General features: G+C 30.3%; 4 protein-coding genes across 4 annotated transcripts; 3 read left to right on the forward strand and 1 right to left on the reverse strand.

Annotated features, from left to right (window-relative positions):
* Nucleotides 1-778: 778 nt before the first annotated feature.
* On the forward strand, nt 779-7,850 carry LOC106125267 (endocuticle structural glycoprotein ABD-5-like). The gene is given in 3 exon segments (NM_001312700.1): nt 779-920; nt 1,301-1,422; nt 7,518-7,850. Coding segments are annotated over 3 exon segments (321 nt in total). The 5' UTR covers nt 779-905; the 3' UTR covers nt 7,702-7,850.
* Nucleotides 7,851-8,607: 757 nt separating this feature from the next.
* On the forward strand, nt 8,608-9,748 carry CPR25 (cuticular protein RR-1 motif 25). The gene is given in 3 exon segments (NM_001312702.1): nt 8,608-8,655; nt 9,054-9,169; nt 9,549-9,748. Coding segments are annotated over 3 exon segments (315 nt in total). The 5' UTR covers nt 8,608-8,643; the 3' UTR covers nt 9,736-9,748.
* Nucleotides 9,749-11,916: 2,168 nt separating this feature from the next.
* Nucleotides 11,917-13,224, reverse strand: CPR24 (cuticular protein RR-1 motif 24). The gene is made up of 3 exons (XM_013322373.1): nt 13,113-13,224; nt 12,812-12,927; nt 11,917-12,223 (listed from the first exon to the last, which is right to left on the reverse strand). The coding sequence occupies exons 1-3, from the start codon at nt 13,122-13,124 to the stop codon at nt 12,028-12,030; spliced, it is 324 nt and encodes a 107-aa protein (XP_013177827.1). The 5' UTR covers nt 13,125-13,224; the 3' UTR covers nt 11,917-12,027.
* A 5,542-nt stretch (nt 13,225-18,766) lies between these two features.
* CPR23 (cuticular protein RR-1 motif 23) lies at nt 18,767-20,147 on the forward strand. Its single transcript, XM_013322757.1, has 3 exons — nt 18,767-18,878; nt 19,225-19,331; nt 19,642-20,147. Exons 1-3 carry the CDS (start codon nt 18,867-18,869, stop codon nt 19,829-19,831), a joined length of 309 nt encoding a protein of 102 aa, XP_013178211.1. The 5' UTR covers nt 18,767-18,866; the 3' UTR covers nt 19,832-20,147.
* Nucleotides 20,148-24,388: the final 4,241 nt, after the last annotated feature.

Consider the following 24,388-nt stretch of genomic DNA (forward strand, 5'->3'; position numbering starts at 1 on the left):
CTGCTCATTAGAATTCCGAAGTCGCACGAATTGTACACTCAGTAATCACCTAAGGTTGATGTCCTTCGTAGCGGATAAAGTAAAATAACTTGGCTTTAAGTGGTTTGAATATTATTTAGCTGTATGTGACATATATCATGTGAAAACCCGAGGAATTCACATTAATATTCATCTCGATTAGAGGCAATCAACAACAAAAATATTTTTATTGTAAATCGAATTTACTACGGATTAGGTAGCTATTTCGTTATTTTTTCAGTGTAAAAACTAAGTTAAAAAAACTTCATAAGTTAAGTAATTAAACTATGTCATAAGTGCGTTGATGTCTTTTGTTTGAGAACTTAACATCGTAGCATTCAGTTTTAAAAATTATAGTTTACAACAGTTACATATATTAATTTGTTTTATACCAAAATTGTAGCTTTAAAATATCTAATACTAACGTAGTTTTTTTTAAATAATTCTAGTGAAATATATATTAGTTAAATGAAAAATATTAAAATACTTTGCATGCGGCATTATATTTCATATTTCCATAAATTATAAAAAATAGTAAACATTCTATAAAAATCCCACCGACGAGTTGTTCGTAATACAAATTACATATTATCTAGTTATCTTTACTGTATTGTTTTGTTGAGGACAGACAATTACTATGCGACAAAGACACGTGACGTAACATGTTAAATCTTCTATCCATTCATGTGTCGATCTAGCTAATGGTCAGTTAGAATTAGTTTAGTTTCAGTGCAAGCGGGGCTCGGTGTGTTTCGCGTGCGACGCTCGCGCACATCGGGGAATTCATATACGAGCATATATAAGGAGATCTTACGAAACCGTTAGCACATTCGGACTACAGCCTGTCCAGGAAGTCACCTGTTATTTCTGTCACAACGAACGAAAAGATGCTGTTCATCCTGGTAATTATTTCACTTGATATTCTTCTCAAAAATTATTATTTTAAATCTTAAGGACAGTTTTGCTTGACCTTACAGTTGATTACGAGACGTCGTCAAATACTTATGTCGCAAAATCTTGTGTCTTGTGCACAAAATTAAATAGCATAGAATGGTGTTGTGAATGCCATTAGTATTACAAGTAATATGACCTTTACTTTAAAGCTTTGTCCACTTCAAGTAATCTCTAATTTCCTAATGCTACTAACAGAGTATTCAAATACTCTATAAGTTGATATATTTGTATTCGATTGTAGGGATAATTAAAAAATAAACATTATAAAAACGATAATATGAATTTTCTTTATAATGATTAGTTTTTTATGATAAATTTTAAATTTCAGATTATTGGAATTTCAATGGCGCTTTCTACATCGGGAAGTCCAGCGATCGAAAACCATTCACCAGCTCAAGTTCTGCGATACGATTTGGAGACAGCAAATATGCCTAACTCTTACAAATTTTCGTAAGTATCTTACTAATATTATAAATTCGAATGTCTGGATAGGCGGATGTTTGTTAGAAGATTTGAATAGAATTTGGCATGTGTGTAGGACGAAGTGTGGAAAATTTACTTTTTTTATGTCACGCGGACAAAGTCGGGAGCGACAGCTAGTAGCAATAGCAAGTTCTGTAGCTAAACAATCTATATTTTATCATGTCTATTAATTTATCTTATTGCCATTATTTAATTTTGAGTAATTTTAGTTGGAAAATGATATGGAAAATTTATGAATTAGTTGGAATTACTAATGAAGGATTACACTATCTATAGTAATTTTAGAAATCATTTATAACCAAATCGAAAGCGTTAGAAATATTTTAAACCTTAAATTCAGAAATAAATTTCGTTCTGAAACAGTAGAAAATATTTCACCAAACTGTCAATAAACTCTTTTTACGGTATTTAATAAATCTTAATATTAAATTAACATAAAATTCTCGTATTGGTTCATAGATAATTATCTAAATATAATAAATATATAATTTGAATGTTTACATACATTCAAACCTGTAACCTATGACTGTTGGTGATAATTTAATGTTATTTACGAGTTTTCAAACTGCAAATATTGGTTAATTTTTACAAAATATTTACATTTATTTTACTTGATACAAATAAGACAAAAAATAAGAAAATAAAACTAAAGCAAATAATGTTAGCTTTGTCCTTTAATAATTTTATAAATTCTTTAAACAGGTCATATCATTTTAGTCGATTTATCTTGTTTACCGCGTGTAAAAGGTCCAACAATCGAGTAGCCACAACCTGTAGACAACTATTTAATTGCAAATTCTTTCGACTCGTTGTCCGTCAACTCGTCCTCCCACGTTCTATTTCAAAACATTGGCTAAATAATATCATAGAACATCCTTTTTAATTTTATATTTATATGTTACTTGGACAGGTAGAAGTTTATATAATGAAATTTAAATAAGAACTTAACAGTTTACGTTATAGATTGCTTGGAAAAGGTATGTATACATATTGCTTTTAAAAAACACCTATATATTATATAAATGAATTTTGAACTTAATAAAATAATCAAATAGCTTTAAAGCAAAATGAAGAAATTAAGCAAATTTTGGATTTTTATTACCAACTTAACGTAATAAAATTACACATTAGTGCAAACATGTATATTTTATTACAAGCACGTCAAATAAAACTGATTTAAATAGATAACGTATATTATGAGCCATCTTTAGACAAATTATTGAATGAGTTGTGACATAATGCCGGACTACAATACGAAAATGTCACATTAGAAACTGTATTTGTATAAATATTTACATTAATATTATTAAATAATCTGTCCGGAAAAAATAAATGTAATAAGGTATAGTAATATACAAACTTAACAATGTAATAAACATAATTTTCACCTAAATCTGTCAGACTGTAGTGCCCAGTTCACAAAAGATTTACGTCGTTAAAAAGACATTGTTTTAAAAAAAACATGATAATTATGTGAAATATAAGAATTATCCAACATTTATATTTAAGCCTTAAATCTGATAATTTTGATTTATAATCTAAACTCTTAACAAAAGTACATTGAACTGTGACTAAATGTTTAACATAAAAATTAAACTCAGAAAAGGAACACAAAACAAGATTTTCAACATTTTAGGTATTATAAATCAGTGAAAAATATTAAAATTAGACAGTCCTTTGCCATAACAAGTAACATCCAGAAATAAATTCCGGCCGAGTGTAAATCATTCTGTAGCATATTTATGTTTGTGTGTTTGGACATTCAAACATTTTCAAATCATAACGTTGTATTCCTGAATAATATTAAATTTTAATAATTAATATAAAAATAAAACATGATATAAGCCGTGGCCAGATATTAACCTTGTGTAGTGACCTTGACATTGGAATATATATATATATATATATATATTCGTCATATGTATGCCACGAAGAAAGGTATCAATATTTCTAGACACGATTAGGTTCCTTTCATATAGTTTTTAAAAAAAATTAAAAAATTTGATAAAAGTTAGGAGCGACAACAAGGAAACTTTTATTCTAACATCAGTGGTAAAAATATGGAAGAATCTTGATTTTTGTTTGACTTCGTCCATGCGAAAACATTCGTAAAGGAAAACTAGGCAACAGTGAATCATCTAAGACGTATACATTTAGTTACTAGGACAAAAATATTTATGATACGAACGCAAAGGAATGCCGTATTAATGTAAATTTCCCTATAAACAGTGTCCCTGTGCACCAATGTAGCCCGATTAACTGGATACGTGACCCAACAGAATGACGTATTGTTTTGGCGAAAGCAATAATATTAAACCCAAATTCTATATGTCTCAATTTTATTGTTGACTTTCGAGGTTTGCCGCACTTGTTATTCAAGCCATATCAACCATACCGTGGCCTTAATGTTGTTGTTTTTATTATCAAGTTTTGAAATTTATTTGAACATAATAATCACAAAAGTATTTTATTCCTTTTGACTTTTTATTACCGTTTAAGTGAGCTTGAACCTCATAGGGTGGAAATCTCGTCTACAATTGATATAAGTGGAAAAACCAGACCCAGTTTTCTTTCAGTCTTCCGTATTATGATCCTGTGATAGCTGTTAGGGTAAGAGAAGAAATTGTTAGCTTACACTACAGAATTTACGATATTGTTAACTACTAAGTATCAATTAAGTTTAGTTTTATTATTCGATCAATATTAGTCAATAATCTCACAATGTTATTGTAGAATTTATCAGCTGAACGATTAAACATTTCATTATCTATAAAAGGCTTAATGTGCCCCGAATATGTGACAATGATATTACAAAAAGCAGAAGGTAAACGAATCAAAAGAAGCACAAAAACATAGTCCGAGAATAATGTGTTACGCCTCCATTAAGTTGAACGCCCCAATACAACTTCCAATACACTTATTATGATCCGTTACTTTAATAAAATCGTGTATTCACGATCATTAAAATTACAACATCTGTATCTTAGTAATAGGTCAGGGGCCGATGATAACTATGGTTGGGTTTCTATTTAGTTTTATTGATTGTTTAATGTGTCCCGTTTAATTTTTTTTTTGTTAAGAACTTAGCTCTATTTATTCAACTTGACATGACCTTGACAAGCTTGACTTAATTATTACAACAATAGTAATATCCACGTATAATATAACAAGTAAATAGTAAGCAATCTTGACATGACAGTATGTGCTGTTTTAGTAAAAGAAACTTAATTTCAAGGCCATCATCACTAAACATCATTTCATGTCATTCAAAAGGTTTTTTGCGGAATATAATCGTCACTAAATTTTTTTTCGCGTTTTAAATTAACTAAAAGTATTGACATTAGTTAACTACATCTTATTTTATAGGTTCTATCAAATGATAAAAACTTGTCTCCTTGCCTTGTCTTTATATGGATAACACATTTACATCTTTATATATAACTAATGTGAGCACCTTGTTCTGTTTGTTAGTTTGTTATTCAAATTACAAAAATGAAAAAAGCATTGTCCTTAAAGCTTTCCAAAGTCATGTTCTTGTTTATAAATATAATAACAGCCCATGTTTTGTACCCGGATAAAACATTGGACGATAAAATCTCTTTTGCATTTATTTGAATATTATAATGACTTACATGTTATTCAACAATATCAAATAGACTTTTTCTTTTACGCCTTTTTAATTTTTTTTTTGAAACAGATCGAGACGAACAGGACGTAAACCTGATCGAATTTAAGGTGGAGATTCTTATCGTACTGTAATATTTACGTATTGTTGATAAAAAAACTATAAATTAAAGTTGATAGAATACAAGCAACATTTACTTAACATAAAGCTATTGTTATATATTACCATTGAAACTAAATACGAGACGATACGATATTCTTTCTAAATAGTAAATGCTAAAGATTCGACAAACTTTTGTATATTTTAGTTATTAAACTATTATTTATTCATTGGTTACAAGCTGTCGCCGGCGACTCCGTCCGCGCGGATTAAAAAAAAGGTTCCAAAAGGGTTTTCCCGGCATCTTTCAAACCCACACTAGACCTTCACGAACATTTCAAGACCAAGATAAAATAAATCCGTTCAGCCGTTCTAGAGTTTTAGCGAGACTAACGAACAGCAAATTATTTTTATGTATGGTATATTCTATATCAAATCAGGTGAAATGTTTTAAAGAACTCAAACTGAACAACCATTTGCAAAACAATACAAAAAATACCTACGCATTTCATATCTTGACACTAATAATATCAATTTGCTTCGCCAACGTCGTGAAAGCGATATAAACTTAAAAGCAAGAGACATGCGCAAAAACAACGCATTTTGTATTGGGGTTAACGGAAAAACCACATTAAGCTAAGTGTAGGTGAATTCATAAGGATAATTGATAAAAAAATTAGAATCGTGCCATAATTTGTACCGTTTTTAAAGTGTGTCATTTTTTATTATACGTTTTCACTTAAAAATTTAAAGATATGAACAAAAAAGTTAACTTTATTATCGCCTTAATTGCCGCGCAAACTATTCTTAAAAATTACTATGTTTATATTAATATACGAATGTTTTATGTCTTATTAATTAATTTTTATTCAGTGAGTTACACAATTAATTAAGTTTTTTGCTCAATTACTTTAATAATAATTAATTACTATATACTCTAACCTCACCATTATTAATTTCCACTTTCTAATGTCTATAGTTATCCTTGACATCAAATGAACTCGAATAAAAGATTATTCAAATATACTTAAAAACTTTTGTTACTAAGGGAATGAATAAAAAAGTCGCCTGTGTTATGTTCTTTTGGTTATTAATAAAAAACATTTAACTTATTAAATCTCTATGAAAACCAAATTCAAAACAAATATGTGTGTTTCAAATACGTTGTTAAATATAATTTTACAAAGTATTCGAACCCACGCCTGCACAAAAAAGCGCTACGATAATACAACTAAAGGGCTATTTATTACTTACTTAAAACATTCTCAATTTGTTGTTTCATTTAAAAACGGGTCCATAATGTGATGTTTTAACCAAAATGTGTTGTTTCGTTATATTTGTTTTTACATGTTTTGGATGATCCCTTTTTTCGAACTCATGTAAGACCCTTTATTTGATCCACCGTAAATTTTGTTTCATTTGTAATTGATATATGAGAATTTATTTAAAATTTACTTAACATTATAACTTTTAACAATAATAAACATTTCATTTCGGGTATTTTAAGTACTAAGTGACATTATTTTGCATCGGAAATGCAAAATTATGTATGGTGTAAACAGTCAATTTATAATACATCAAAAGCATAATAAAATGTTGAAAATAACGATGACATGCATCATAACACGTTGCACCAAGGTTATATCGTATAATAGACTCGTTTATATCAATTATTGTACTTAACAAGTACTTCTTCCAGTTTACTTCGTGACATGATTTGAAAATCGCTGATGTAATGTATAATCAAAAAAATATTTTTTATTATTCTTAAAAATGAAATAGTAACGTAATAACTATACAAATTATTAATAAGAATTAATCTTACTTAATAATATTATAAAAGGAAATGTTTGGACGGATGGATGGGTGGATGTTTGAAGGTATCTCCAGAACGACCTCATGGATCTCGCTGAAATTTGGCATAGGTGTAGAACATGGTCTAGAAGAAGGCTACTAATTAAGTTTTTTTTTTTAATTCCGCGAGGACGGAGTCGCAGGGAATAGCTAGTTAAAACTAATAGTTTTAATGAATTTTAAATCAAAAAATATGGTATTACACTCCACAACCGTGCGGTTTGCGCGAAACTTCCTGCCTCGCACAGCAGCGTTGTGGAATGGTCTGTCCTCGGCAGTATTTCCAAACCGCTACGACTTAGGGTCCTTCAAGAAGCGAGCTTATCACCACCTCAAAGGCCGGCAACGCATCTGCGGTTCCTCTGGTATTACTGATGTCCATGGGCGTCGTTGAACACCTCGGTGTTCCCGCTGCTCGTTTGTCCCTTCTGTTATAAAAAAAAACCTTAATCTTTGCTGTAACACAATTTTTAATGTATTTCAGTTATGACAGTAGTGATGGGACATCAAGGACCGAAGAAGGTGCAATACTGAATCCCGGTACGCCAGACGCAGCTCTCAATGTACTTGGTACCGTGCGCTGGTATGACGACAAAGGACAACTCTATGAAATGAGCTATAAGGGAGGTAAACGGGGATACCAAACGATTATTAAGAAAATTTCCTAGTGATCTGCTGGATAGAATTAGGAATCAAGATTTAATCAGAGACTGCGAAGTAGTATTTATTTTAATAGCGTAATTTTATTTGCAAATTTGCAATTATTTATTTATATAAAATCATCTAAAATTGCCTTATTAAAATGTATTTATTTAAAGTATGAGTTTTAACTGTTTCATTTCCAAACATTTAGCAAGGTCTTTAAAACATAATAAATATTTTTAATGACATATTTACGTAGCACTACATAAAATTAAGTTTAGAGATATTTTTTATTATCTTTAATTCGAATAAACGAAGTCATAAAGAATCACACACAAACATATACACAAACACAATACACACACGAAAACATTCAGTGGAATAGAAACTCATCAAAGTAACAAAATTATTGTTTTAAGTAAAATCTACTGAATATCTGCAAAATTAATTATTTCACACTAAACTCGAATGTTATATTATGTAAGGAAAGGTCTAGGCTCTATAAATACTGATCTAGTTAAAGAGCTAAAGCACTACTGAATAATAAATTTATAGTGTACAATAAAAAAAAATCTATCTTGGATAAAAATAAACGTAACCCACCTGGATTATTTTAGATTAAGGAGTTGAGGTTAGTTTATTTCTTTTAAATCACTCGATATACCCAATTTGACAAGCCCTTATAATTGAGAGACCTTATACTTTATTGGCTGAGATCATTTTTATTTGCTACAAAAGATAATTGCCATTAAAGTATGAACAGTTATCTAAACTCCAAAAATGGCGTGTTATTCTATTTTGGTCATCGCTTCGTCACTTTATCAATGTTATCACCTTCGTAATATTCGACACCGTTTGTATTTATTTGGGCAATCACTGTAACTTCAGCAAATAGAATACGTATATAAGAAGATGTATCTGGATTCCTCGTCACTTACAATCAATTGTTTAAAGGAAATTGAATCAAAATGTTCACTTTGGTAAGTTAAATTTATTTGTTCCTTAATTTTAAGTGGTTCCTAAAATATTTTAAACTATCGTCAATTTTAAAGTTTTAAAGTATATCATGAAAATGATAAAAAACGCAAAAGTAAATTTACCGAGTCATAAGTATTTAGTCTGTATGATTAAGACCAAAATGTATCGTCAACTTACATTCTCGTAGTTGGAACTCTTATAATTGTATGAAATTGGTGTAATTAAATATTTGTACATTTTATCGAAATATAAATATTTGTATCATTAAATATGTACGAGAAACTTAAATAAAAAACGATAGGCAATATTTTTAATTTTTAGTATTAAACTTTAGGTATTTCTAGAAAGTAAAAGAATTAATATTGACTTATATCCATTAATCATAGATTAAAAATTTCAGAAACACATAATCCTTTGCCTGGTCATAGCAGCCGCGGCTGCTGACTCGACTGATAAACCTGAAGTTGAAATTCTTACAGAAAAAAGCAACATTAGTGAAACTGGATATGATTTCGAGTAAGTTCATATTAACAAATCAGACAGACCTAATGGAGTTTTTCACAGTATATGTGAACAAATCAGAACATTTCAAATGGATCAAGATGCATTAAAACATAACTTAAGAAAAACTACATCGGATACTATGATGTTGTCTATGAAATATTTATGGGTATGGGAAAATTTAAAACATAGCTGACTGTAATTTATAGCAACCCCAAAATTCATACTCTGTGATTTAATTACAGACGTATTCTTAAATTTACGAGTGCTTTTTGTGTAATATGGATTTAAAACATCTGCCTGGGCACTAGCTTTGACAGAAACCCAAACTTTTTATCGTCACAACTATATCTCTTAAATCTGACAGATTAATAATATATTTTTTTATCTCAAGGTTTAAGACAAGTGATGGTGTGTCCCGTAAAGAAGAAGGTCAGCTTATAACTGTCGGGGAGCACCAAGGCATTGGAGTGAGAGGATCCTACTCTTACAACGCGCCTGATGGTCAACAGTACATCGTCACATTCGTCGCCGATGACAAAGGTTTCAAGCCCACAATCCGAGTTGCTGATCCTCAATAAACGATTGGATTACTGGATATACTGTTTCCTTTGTTACAATTACAACTATTACAAGTAATTAAAACTAAATCCTTGCAAAACTTCACGATAAAAATATTTTGCTGGTGCTATTTTTTGTGGCCAGGCTCTATTTCAGTATATGCTAACCAGCAACATTTTAAATTAAATTTAAAATTAATAATATAGTTTGGAATATTTTAAGTTGTATAAAAAATTATAAACGACACACAATTAGAAAGTAGTTTGCAGTTTTTGCTTTAGTAAAAATAGAATCTGGAACATAATCTAATAGATTTTTAAATAGAATATCTAGGCAACGAAAATGTTTGCCTAACAATTTAACCACAAAGTAATAAAACTTAGAACACAATAATTATGAGACACATAATGTTTCTAAAGGACAATGAAAAATTACAGAGTCGTCTCGTAAGTATTTGTCACCGTTTGCAGATGCACAACGGTGCGTTGCATAAGTTTCCCGTTCGCTTAACACTCGCCAAATAGGACTTGAAAACGAACGTATGAGTGTTTGTTTTTTACATAAACACTTGACCCAGTCTGCGTGGATTGTTTCGTCGCAGAGTTGTACGACTCCAGACTTTATTTTCATGTAATTTTATAGTTAATAAGATGAAAAATATAAATAAATAACAGGGATAGAGAGGTTAGAGTTTCAGGTACATTATTAACTGTAGGACTAAAAGTCTCTTAGGGTGTCCTTAGCACAGACATAGTGTACGAAATTTGCACTAAGATTAAGTGACTATTAAACGGTCGTGGTAATTTGAATCCAAATGATTTATCATTAAACGTCAAAGTTAATTGATTCTAGCAATATTTAAAAATATAAACGTACTCATTTGTTAGTAAGCTATACTCTGAGTACAACTAAAGGTTTCCATGTCATGGATACGTGGCGATTGACCTTTAGCTATTACTTTTAAGTTTCTACCAAAGATACCAATGAAGTATTATTCAATACTTTTATATATATTTAATTATTGAAAATAAACCCAAAAACAAAATTTAATATTTATAAAATGTTTGTAAATTTTTAACAATAACATGGTTGTCGTCTTGTGCGTTATACAAATGTATGTTTTAAATGCTAATTTATTTAATAATTGTTGACCAATAAAATTTTATATCGTGCATCTATCTTCATTTGCTATGACGTTACGTATTTAAACATAAGTAACCTCATAAAAATGACGTATTTCTTACTTTCCGTTGCTTTCTGCCAATATCATTAGTATAAAACATATCGTCATCCCTTTGGTCTCGGAAACCCATACTTAATAAAATGAATTAGTCAGTTTGTTTGGTCCCTTGGGTTGTTTGGTTGTTAAAAAAACAATTGACTGAAACCGACTGATTTTACGAAGAATTATAGAAATATATGTCTGTATCCTCACTTGTCAAGCCTAAGTCTATATTTAAATCTGATCATATTTTCAAAACGTGATATTGCAATATCATCATCACTAAATCGAAATCTTTCAAGGGTATAAATCCGCACGCCAATCATTCACATTTTCACTGATTTTTCATAGAATATATACGTTAAAACTTAACATTTTAACACGTTTAGTTAATATTATATTTATTATGTGATAAAATTACCTGGCGATTAATACTTCGATGCTTCCTTTTTTAACTATTTCGAAAGCTTCAATATTAACAGCAGAGATATACGTACTTCCTTCTACTGGAAAAATTTAAAGCAATAGAAAGCTTTTAAGCCAGTTACATAAGAGATTAAAATCTTTGCATCATCTAAATTGAGTTTTGTCGTGAGTCGTTGAATACTTTCATGACAATAATTTTTTTTGTCGTCTAAATTTAAATAACCTTCATGTTATCATTTTGAACTTAATGTTTTTTTTTTATTTAATTCGCTAACGCTAAGAGGTGATATGACCGAAATATGGTACTCGCTTGTTTAATAAATGCCTACTCACTTTACTTTTGCAGGCACCTCTTGTTAAAACTTACTCCACATTTTCGTAAATTTGAATTTACTTCCTATAGGTAAGAACTCTATTGAATAAATATATTATTAGTGTAGAAATAAAATTGAAACGTAACAATTACAAAGTCATTATATTATAACTCAAGAAACAAAAAAGCAATAACAATAACAATTGTGTACAACAATATTTACATAATCATGTGTATCATATATATTGTAGAAGTCTTTGTACATTATGATTATATTTCTATTAAATGTTAATACAGCTTATATACTTATATATATTTGGTTTTAGCAATAGGGGATTAAGACAGTTTAATTCATGATTGAGAGGATTCGGTTGTCTTCTCCTCGGTGGGTTGGTAACCGTTCTTATCGGCAACGTAGGTGACTTGAATGTGCTGGCCGTCAGGGGCTATGTATCTGTAACTTCCCTTAACAGAGAGACCTTGTTGTTCTGTGTCGTTCTTGTAGTCACCCTGTTCTTGTCTCGATGTGCCGTCGCTTGTTTCAAATCTAAAAAAGTTAAAGAATATTTATTAAATGAGAATTTATAGCGATATGCAGACTCTGGTTTCAATTGTAAACTCGATTTTTTTTGCATTATAGTAATTATTAACTTATTTTTGCCACACAAGGGGAGGTCAAATGTGTTAAAAATCTACTATAGAAGTAATAATAAAAATACTTTTTTCAATTCAAGTAGTGCTAATGTTTTCTTTTTATAACTCTGATAAGACAAATGGTTCCAATATTTGTCATGTGTAAATTTAATCATCGAACCTTTCGATTTACCAATGTTGCAACATAAGTATTGCCTTGATAGATTGTTTTGCGTCAAATCTCACATCCAACAACAGCTCAAATAGGACTAGTCACCATTTATTTTCAAACACAAGCGATCGTAAAATGTTTACTCAATGACACTTAGGTGCGAAGTAATACAACCTTACAAACTAAAAATAACTTAAATGCACTCTGAGGTACTTAGATTAATTGCAGTCTTCACAGTATTTAAGGTTGTGCATGTGACAGGAATGCGTAAGTTTTTGAGCATGCAAAAAAAACTACTTAGTAAAAAAGTAGGGCAATAAATGTACTCACTCAAAATTGTATCCATTGACGTCCACTTCCGAATCCTGTTTCACGATTTCCACCGGAGCTTTAGTCGGTTCTTCCTGGGCCAATACTAATGCCAAAGCAGCAAAAGCGAAAAGTGTCTGTAAAATATAAGGTTTATTATTTTGTGTTAAAGATTCATTTTATTATTATGTCTAAAACTTATTGTATTAGTGTAATTTTTCGAATGTGTAAATATTCTACACAAAATCTTATAAAAAACCCAAATTGAAGTAGATTATACTTCAAAATGGAATTATAAAAATATAAAATTATTATTACTTACAATTTTCATCATTTTGATAAAAGTTTCTGAAAATTGAGATGTTGATAGATGGACGATTCTTTAACGTCTATACCCTGAAACGGCTACAGTGAGCTATAAATAAGAAGACAAAGTATTGACAAGGCGATATTTCGTATCATTGAAGGCGAGGTGTTAATCACAATCATGCAAACAGTTTATTTAAGGTGATCCACGAAAACGTTGCGGGGATTTGTCAATTGTGTAAATTGTTTGTTCGCAGCTGGGACACGCGTGCATCACTTAACCTACATTTTTTGCCGGCCTCAGTGAAATATTGAAAAAAAAACCTTCTGAAAAAATTACACATATGAGCTTTTCAAGTTAATATAGGAATAAGCTTTTAACGCAATAATTATATAATAATTCCTACAAAATTCATACTTTGAAAACTATATAAGATATTGAATTTTGTTAGTAAACAGAAAATTACAAATTGAGGCGTAGTAAAAGAATATGTTGAGCGTCAGTGGCTCAGGAGTTAAGCACTTAACTTGCAATATGCAGGTCTTATGTTCGACTTCCGCCACATACAAATGCATTTTTCGATTTTCTATTTACGTATACATTTATCCGATGTTCTTACGATAAAGGAAAACATCGAGATGAAACCTGCATATATCTTCAAAGATATGTGTGAAGTCAACCAACCCGCACTTGGCCAACGTGGATGGTCTAGTCGAATAGTAGTATAGGCTCTGAGCCAATATTTTTCGATTTATAGTGAGGTGATGATAAAAAAGAATATTAGTAATTTAATTTGAATTGTAACCACTGATAGAAAAAAAATATCATTGAATGATTTCCTACGAAGTTAAATTTCTACATCGACACTTATAGATATATTAGTCTATGTACTTTGCATTGCAGTCTTTCGGTTTGTATGTTTCATTATCATGATAGTGTGAATTTTGCTCTCATATATAAAAAAGAAGGTCCAATGAAACTACAATTTATTTATCACATCACTATCGTTGCAAGAAGAGTTATTCGTATCAAGTCTATTGAATTTTATACAGTTACCTGTGGTATCCTTTTGAAAGCATTTAGTAATAAGTTTTAAAAAAAAACCTTTTATATATATATATATATACCAGATACCAGTATCTGGGCCCACCTGTCGCAAATGAATACCCAGCTAACTACTTAAAGAGCGGCGGTGGCTCAGGGGTAAAGCCTTTGACTTGCAATCTGCAGTTCTTGGGTTCGAATCCTATCTTTTACCAATTTGTTATTCGATTAACATATGTACATTTATCCGGGGTTCTTACCGTGAAGGAAAACATCGTGTGCAACCTGCATATATCTGACAAGAAATTTAAAAATTTGGAAACGAGGTTCAGGCTAAGCGCCATCTGCGCTCGGCCACCTCAAGCCCGGTGAAGCTGTAAATGCCTCTTCAAGGCAAACAGTGACCACTCAGTCACAAAAAAAATAAAAAATTGTGTGAAGTCAACCGACCCGCACAGGTCCTCCGTGGTTGACTAAGGCCTAATCACCCCTTACTTAGGGTAAGCTCGGACCATCCTCAGAGGGGATGTATAATGAACTTATGATGATGATAACCAGTTCACACTTAACATAACGTATTATAATCAATTAATACATTAATCGTATGACATTAACCATTTAAATACGTTAGAGTTACTAAAACATTCTATAAACATATAGTAGATAACTTGGTTCATTTAATTCTATGTATTGTAAAAAAAAACCTATGTAAAGTTAGAAACATACAAATCTAGGGGACCTATACAATTAGGTCGAAGATACTGAAGTATTAGAAATAAAGTAAAACTTAGAAAAAATATATAATTAATAACAATATTTAATCTGTTACTAAAAAGGTTATCGTACAATTAAGTAAATGCCTCAACCAATTCTAAATTACAAAGATAATATGTAAGTTGTAAATCGTTAAAATTAAACGCCATCATCTCAAGTTGTATAATTATCGGAAAATACAAACTCTCGTAAAACTTGTTTAAATCAATTTGCAATATTCGTATGCATATAGGTAAACATTAATTATTTGAACTAATCATAAGATCCTGGATTTATTACAAGTAACATGGATAGATATGAAAGTTCACTTCTACATAACTATTATAAATATTTAAAATTTTAACTTTCATGATTTGAAATTTTTCGGTATAAAAAAATAATCAAACACTGACTGAAATGTTATTCATCTTGGGATAAAAATAAATAGGAATTAAACGGTTTTTTCGTAACAATCGCAAATTAGACAAACATTGTTGCAGCTGATATTTACCGCACAAGACACTTGTTACGAAACCGGTCTTCTCGGAACTATTGTTTACGAAGCTAGCACGAATTTTATAATAAATAATAAGAATATTAAACTTGGTTTAAAAAACGAATCAACATACTTTTATGGAAAATAACAGCAAAGGATTTCTATTCGCATCAAATACTGCTAACTATTAAAAAAAAAACAATAAGCCCATGTGACACAAATTAATGAACAAAGTCGGTGAAATCTATTCGGTTTTTTAATACATTTTATTATTTTACTCGACTAATTGTGCAAAATCATATTACGCCATTTTCCAGTATTGTTGCAAACATATTCAAAAAGCAGATTACGTCTTTATAAAAAAGTTCAACCTTGCTCTTGACCTCACGACAGTAGCACGTTTAATAGAGGAAAGTGAAAACGAGCGATTCTGTACGTCTGTTTACATGAATAAAGTTCCTTTCACACGGAGAAGCCAGACTAGGTGAAGCAATAAAAGTCACCGCACTTGCTTAAGATCAAATCATCACGACATGTTATAAAATAACTTATAACTATAATTTTAACGACGTATTTTCTTTTAGAGCTCACAAGCTATGTAGAGATAGTAAAATTTAGGGTGTCTAAAACCAAAATCGAGGATGTTAGGTTGTGTTAGTTACAGCAATAAGATATGAATCCAAAAGAATATTTAATCAACTTTTCAATTGGTAATACTTTACACGGCAATTTCTAATAAACACAGAATTATACAGTAGACAAATTCAATCACTGAAGTTTTCTATGTTGTTCCGTAGTATCTTCCAAACAAAAGTTGCTTCCTTACTTAACCAACTTATCTTGGTACTTATACACGTTATGCATATGCGCTGACTATGAGTACTACAATTCTAGATTTATGCACAACAATACAAAGTACGACGCAGGGAACAGTAAAATCGTTACGTAATATAATTGTGCACACTGTAAGCGTGTTAAATACGTTCTTCACTAAGTCTGTATAAAGAATTAGAAAATTGAAAACCACTTCAAATAGACATAAATTCCTTTCAATTAGTTATAAATTCAATATATGAACAATTACAAAAAAATGTGATAAATATTACTAATATTATAAATGCGAATATTTGGATAGATGGACGAATGAATGCTTGTTTGTTAGAACGTATCTCCAGATTGACTGCATGGATCTCGCTTAAAGACGTTGAACAAAGCCTGGAAGAACACATAGACTACTAAGTTTTTTAAATAACTCGCGATTGGAGTCGCAGGCGACAGCTAGTATCACATGAAAATAGCTTGGTTGACGTATATTTAAATCTCTAAGTACGACTCAGTTTATAGTTTGGCTGTCTACAAACTTAATTGTTAATTGAACTTGAAAGTGAAATTTTTCAGGCATAAGCCCACGCAACGCTTTCGATGAAACCTTACAAAAAATAATAGAATACTATAAACGTGATTATCACATATTTTTTTACTTAAAACGCAGATGTTTTTAAAATTGATTGTGGCAATACAGGAACTATAGATGCCTCGTTAGAAAATGAGTTTTTGTCTAGGTGCCTGTCGTGTACAAAAAACATAGTTTTAACAAATCCAATGATAGCTTAGCGATACTCATCGCACAGTTAATGTCAAGGTTGATCAAAGTAGATAATATAACAAACACTTCATTATGGGTTTTACGTGTATATATTATTTGGTCATTTGAACTTATATTTATCAAGATGTTAACTTTAAGTTTATCTTTGCTATCTAATGAAAATAATTAATGATAATAATTATTTACAATACATATAACACGGTAAAATGTAAGATCAATAAAAAACGATAGTTCAATTTTCAATTTTTCATTTTTAGTTGAATATTTAAGTATACCATAATATTACAAAACACTTAAAAATAATCACTATCTATTTAAGTCTTTTTTTAATAGAAAAATACAACAGTTTCAGAGTAGTTTAAACTATATATTAATATACAATAAGCCTAACTAACGAACGAAGGATAGTTGACACATTTTATATAAAAGAAATTGCAAGAGTCCATTTTCATATACGTTAAAGAGGACATATGCGGTAGTGTTACGTTATTTTAATAAATCATGGACAAACTTGTCGGAGCTTTTGCAAACATGTGTCATCACGACAACGATATGACGCTTTCAAATGAACCCATTGTGTTTTCACTCACGTACTATTTCTTAATCAGTTCATATAACGACGGTTATGAATTTCTATTATTTAATTAGGGAATAATTGACACATTCGGTCCATACTTTGTTCACGAACAAACAGACAAACGAACACAATCTGTCTTATAATACGACACAATGACCTCAAGTTGAATTAAATGCCGCGGGTTTCTTACCTGCATTTTGTAATATTTGATACGTTTCTTTACCAAACGTATTATAATATAATAATTTTAAATCTATTATAAAAGTATTTAACTTCATTGTAATAGCATAAATTTCTTTGTTTGATAAGTATTTTAATGCAGTACCGGAGCACAATGAAAATAATAAGACGTTTTGATGTCTCTACAGTTATACACCGCTTGAGTGGTTGATCAATAATCTAGAACTTCTTTGTTAGACCCTTAGAACTCTCAGAACTTTGCAAGGATCATTTTTGAAGCTACATTCTTTAAACTGGCTCTTTCTTCTTTTAATTTTCCTCTCAGTAGTGATAGCAACGGATAATACTGATCGTTGTTAAAGTATGTGTAATGACTTTATTTAACCTTTTGTGTTTACAAAATGTATTAATTAATAAGTGTAAATTCATTATCAATGTGTTAATAGAAATTATGCACATAATAATATACCTTAACATAAAGCAATGTGCACATGAAGCCACCGAATGTTTGTTTTGCCTTATTGCATAAGAAAAGTTGAATTAGCACCTCGTATTGTACCTTTAAATGTAATTTAACTTACAATATTACGTAACATTGGTGTTTATGAACTGATTGGTTATATTTAAATTATCAATCTACCTATTTTACGTCTTACTAATATAATAAATGCGAAAGTTTAGATGGATAGATGGATGGATGTTTATTAGAAAGTATCTCCGTAACTTGATAAAATTCGGAACAGATGTAGAACATAATCTGGAGGAAGGTTGCTTATTATTTTTTTTTTAATCCGCGCTGACCAAATCGCTGGTGATAGCAGTACTTTATTAAATTAAAAAGCTAAAGTATTTCCTTTTTATATGTCTCGGATAAGCTGAAGAACTACTACTGCATTCTTATGTCTGCCTGTTTACTAGAGCGAAGTAAGGGCGAATTGCTAGTATTGTATGTACTAGGTTTGTCTGTGGAGTGAAGTGCTGAGCGCGTCACCTCCGACCCATCCTCACATGATGTCAGTCTGCAAGTAATGCCGGAGATCATATAAAATGAACGATTCACCACCACTCGTCACTCATTCGTCAGTTTGAACTCAACACGGATAACCGAGCAATATGCTTAAATACGTAAGTTGCTTTTTAACTATTTAATTATTCATACTTTTTAAATGCTATATCTAATATTATTTAGGTACTTTTTTGCCAAGCTGAATTTGATTATCGACCAAACAGAATGTTATTAAAATAATTGTTTTTATGAAAATAAATTTGTATGTCATAATTATTAAATTATCCAAATGTTAGTTCGTAAAGCTTTCAGAAGTAAATATTTTGATTGTAATACTCTAAAAAATCATAAGCTTTTAACACGTAAATTTTTACAAAAGATGAAACGTTTTTTTAATGACCTTTTATGGTAATGAATTATGAATTTTCTTTATAGTATTAAATATTCCGTGGTTTTATTTACCAGGTGACAATTGTGTGTGTGTTGGCCGCGCTGTGCTCTGCGGCGCCACAGCAGGACGTGCAAATCCTGCGGTTCGACAACGACGTTAATGTGGACGGATACAGTTTTGCGTTAGTACATTTTTATATAATTTTATTGATACCGTTAATTAGTGCAATTGAACAAATTAAATTTTTTATCATGTAAAAATAAAATTATTACAGAAATATGTTACACTGATAAAAATATATATAAAAAGTCATTTTACGCCAATTTAAGGTCAGATTATAATTTTGATTAGTTTAATTGCCAATTTAAACATATATTTATCTATTGGCTGCATTTAAGTTTAAACGATTATTACTATTTGACGCAATCTAGTAACAAATGAAAAACAACCTATTTTTATTGTACTATTAACAACATACTTTTTTTAATTAGATACGAAACCAGCGATGGTACATCAAGACAGGAAGAAGGTAAACTTGACAATCCTCAATCTGAAAACGCCGCCCTTACTGTTACCGGTCAATATGCTTTCGTTGCACCCGACGGCAAGCACTACACTGTCACATTCACCGCAGGACCCAACGGCTACCAACCCAAGACATCACTAGGACAAAAGAAATAGAAACTTCGGCACTAAAATCCAATTGTATATATCAATTTAATTATCAATCAAAAAGTTAATGCTAAATTTTCGATTGCAGTAACACTTGTGACACATATAGTCATCTCTCATATTCTCTTTGAAAAAACGGAGATAGCAGTATGTGTCAATACAAATGTAACAGCAGTCGAACCCCCACAGATGAAATAACTCAAAGAAAGCTCTCGATCTCAGTTATTTCTTAATAACATTGAGCACATTATCGGAGTTCTAACATCTAAATTGTGCCATAAGACACGTTTTTATACTTTTATATCTATGCCTTATAAATAAAAAATTTAATTAAATATTGTTTTATTTTTATTTTTATAATTTTAAGACAAACTAGATACATCAAATCCTTGTCCAAGTGTAAAGTCAGTTTACACTAATATAGGTTTCAGGACACCCCCAGGATATCCCTCAGATTATTCTAGAAAGCCATATCTATAATTACGATTGCAGCAAGGAGGAAGCAAACGAATCTATGTCTGCTATGTATATCTTTAAATATCACGATTTACATAAATACAAAGAACAAAAGGCATTTAATAATTCATCGTCATATTTCAATTTTGATAAAATGCAAATATTTGATTATTAATCGTAAAAACTTTGGCCATATCAGAAATTGTATAATACAACTGCGTTTTATGTATTGAAAACAAATCACGTAACAAATATTTTATCGCTACATCAACTGTGCTGTCGTAAATATATTGCACATTTGTTTGGCACGAACTTGCATTTTCTAGATGCAATTTTAAATCCAAAACGAATATTATAACTTGAAATCTAGTACCTCAGGTCAAGGTCTATTATAATGTATTTAATGTTTTTCTTTATAAAAACATTCAAACAACAGACGTTATTGCAATCTACAATATTTAAATTGAGATAAACAGTTGTTTCTTTCTAAGATGACACGAAGAAATAATGCTAGTGACAAATATCAACATTAATTAACATTAATCAACAATAGCGATCGATTGAAAGGAAACAAATGAAAACATCGTCGCGTTGGTAATAAGTATTACATCTTCAATTTTAGAGCAACGAGGCATATACGAAGCACTAGCGATTGTAATCACGATGTTTAATGATGAAATGTCATAATGCAAGAAGAATACAAAAACGGCATCTAAAAGCGATTAGCATCTTATAACGAACCTTGTTAATACCTCACCTTTGTATCACATCATAAGGTTAATGGATGTCAGAGGTACAAAACAGTTATATTAATCTTTGGACTTTACTAAATATTTGTGTTTACTAGCTGTTCGTGTAAAGCATCGCCAGGGTACTGTGTGTTTGCACACTGTACTTTTTGCATGTTATGATCTAAAATTTTAAGATAATTCTATCAGAATTTTCCGAAATAGCGAAGTGACTACTGTCCATAGACATCTGCAATTCTAGATGTGTTGTCTATCTTAAATCAATGAAGTAGGGGACTAACGAACGCATAGGACTAGTATATTTCCGATACTCGTTTCATTTCCCTTACTAGGCTTGACTTTTTGTTCCTCTTTAAAGTTAGTATGTTAGCTCTTAACATACATATACGCTATATTCTCGCTATAGAAATTATCAGAACTATTAACTTTTTTTACGATTATCCAAGATTTATAATTAGGCCGTTTTTAAGATCATCTCCCTGGCCTTATCCCAATCACGTGTGGCCAAGCTTTTATAACAAAAGTGCTAAACAATTCCTTAGCGGTTACTTAAATGGTTAATCAATTCCATTCACACAGCCAGAGAAATAATGTTGATTTAACGATTGAAGAAATATGGGAAGACATCAAAAGGTTAGTAGACATTAAAGTTACGGTCGCATCGATGGCGAAATTAAACAGTCGCATTTGATGCGCACACTAACTTTTCCTCACTAGTGTTGCCATGCTACATAAAACTATTCATAAACATTGTGTCCTATAATATATCTACATTTATATATATCTACTTTTTTCCTTAAAAAAACCACTACCAACATACAGACGCCTGTAGCCAGAAGTCGTAAATTAAAAGAATGATATTCTTCTAATGAGTACTACTACTAAAAGAAAAAGAGTTCTAATACATTTTGCCAATTTAATACACTTTTTATTTTAGTGATACTGCGCGGACGGAGTCACGGACAAAAGCTATTTTTAAAATAGCCAAAGAATTTTTCCATGAACCTTAACTAGGTTTCTTATCAATTTAAGTATATTAAGGCTGAAATGTATTCAGCAATAAAATTATTATATTATAAAAAGCCGAAAGTTATATTACCATTTAATTCATATTATATCTTAGTGAATCATTTGCATGTCTTCAATAATAAATCTTCATCACTACGTATTTAGTAGTTTAGTTCTTTATTAATCCCTATCCCTATTTTTGTTTCATGGTACTACTACAAAACACCCACACCGCTCATTAAAACCATTTACACTCTAGGTGTAATGCATTGGACTAAGAAATTTCACAGTGCAAATGTTGTCGGCGCGTTTCGCAAAGCAAAATGCCAACACATACATGTGGCGTACTCAACGTATGTAAGAGTTACGTTTGAATACGATCGGCTTACCTATTCAAACTTTAACCTTCACGATGCTAAATTGTTCTATTGTTGAATTGTAATTTATCATTCCATGAGGCTTTTCAATAGTACTTTTTGACTCATTAGAGAATCTTAATTACAAATTATGTGTGTCACATAACGGGACTAATTTCCTGTCGGTTGATTTTTTTATATGATTAAAATGGATTCCCAAGTATGTTGATAGCGCTCATAGGCATTAGTGGACTCACCTCTGGCTTCTGGGGGTATATACAGTCGTGTAAAGCCGTTGATCAACTTATGCAATGTTTTTCTTGTTAAAGCGCCTGTAATAAAAAGTGGAGAATTTTAACAGTGACATAAACTTCTGAATCCAATCAGGCATTTACAAATAATTCGTTTTTGTTTGCCTTAACCAATCTAAACCAATCACTCATAATGAAAAGTATCACGATTCATTAAAAATAATCGTTATAATAAGAGCAATATAAAATATAATATACTTATGTCTGTATAACTAATCGGATTAACTTTACGATGCCACCATTGAAACAAAGCAATTTGTATGTACATACTAGGTACTAGATAATTACCAAGGCTATTGTGACATATAAATAATTACAGTGTACAGAAAGTAGATTAATAAAGTCAGTCGTTATATGCATTTATAAGTTGTCGTTTTATTTCTGTAGTCTCCCGATACTACAGCTATAACACCTATTAAAAATAATTTGCAATATACATTTCTAGCAATTTGCTGTCCCATTTTACTAGTGATTTATGGACTTATAACATTAACATTTTATTTGTAAAACAGAATTTAAAATTAAATCAATGAATTATAATGTGCAGCTATAAATTTTCTGCTTTTTACTAAAAAAAAAGATGTATAATCCCTTGGTCATCGTGACATCATTACGTGATATTAAATACTTAAAAAATAGCAAATTTACATTTAAACATTTATGCTATATGGTTTATGCTATTTAAGATAGAAAGGTACAAGAGCCGTTATATTATGTTACCTAGAATCTTGAACTCGTAATAAACAACTAATATAAATACAAAGATGACATTTAAATACAATAAACATTTCAGTTTATAAAATATTCGATTAATAACGTAAGAACGTGATGACATCGAGTATTCGTGACCGACTCCTAGTTCCTGCACCATACGTATCCATACCTTTGTCGATTAACACGACATAACAAATTAAATAAATCATACTATGAGTACGCATCATGTCAATGTTTATTTATACCGTTCCGATATCTATCGTATCTTAACTGTATCTACTCGTACATCAAGTCCTTGGCAAAAGGATCTAACACATTACTTATATGTTAAACATACTGTTTGTAAGGTAGAAGTTAATGATATTTTTGATTTTAAAAAACTATTTTTAAATTATCATTGCTAGTACCCGTTAAGATGTTAAGTAAATTTTATTGATATTTCCAGCTTTTATACTTATGTTCTTAAAAAAATGTAGTATAAAATTTTGATATAACTATTGCTAGAAAAATTATATTTAAGCATTTAAACTAATTATTTATAATACTTAAATGACCTTTCACAGTTTAAAATCTATATAACTTTGAAGCTTTTGATAAACTATTTTTATCTCGTCAAACTGTGTTCCAAATGGGCGATACCTTGTACATTTATTACAAAAAAAATAAGTTCTTTAAAAATAAATGAATCATAAATTAAAAATTATTACATATTATGTAGTAATTCTAAATTAGCATATTAGACGTAAATATCAACATAAAAGTTTTATGGGCACATTAATTAATATATTGTTAGTTTATTGTTTTTAAATAAGACAATGATTATTTAACTATGATAACTATAAAAGCACAATGTAGCCAATAAATTTAGTCATTAAAATAGCATGTGGTAGATCCATAAGCAATTATTTAACTACAAAGATATTTTAATAGTAGCTCTTTGTTAGCATGGTCGATACAGCTTCCATTTAAAAT

Source organism: Papilio xuthus, unplaced genomic scaffold (assembly GCF_000836235.2).
Source record: "Papilio xuthus unplaced genomic scaffold, Pxut_1.1 DF825928.1, whole genome shotgun sequence".
NCBI lineage: Eukaryota > Metazoa > Arthropoda > Insecta > Lepidoptera > Papilionidae > Papilio > Papilio xuthus.

Coding starts and splice junctions, on each gene's coding strand:
- CPR23 (XM_013322757.1), top strand. Junction 19,332..19,641: donor GTGGACGGATACAGTTTTGC/GTTAGTACATTT, acceptor TTTTTTAATTAG/ATACGAAACCAGCGATGGTA.
- CPR24 (XM_013322373.1), bottom strand. Junction 12,224..12,811: donor GTCAATGGATACAATTTTGA/GTGAGTACATTT, acceptor TAACTTTTTTAG/ATTTGAAACAAGCGACGGCA.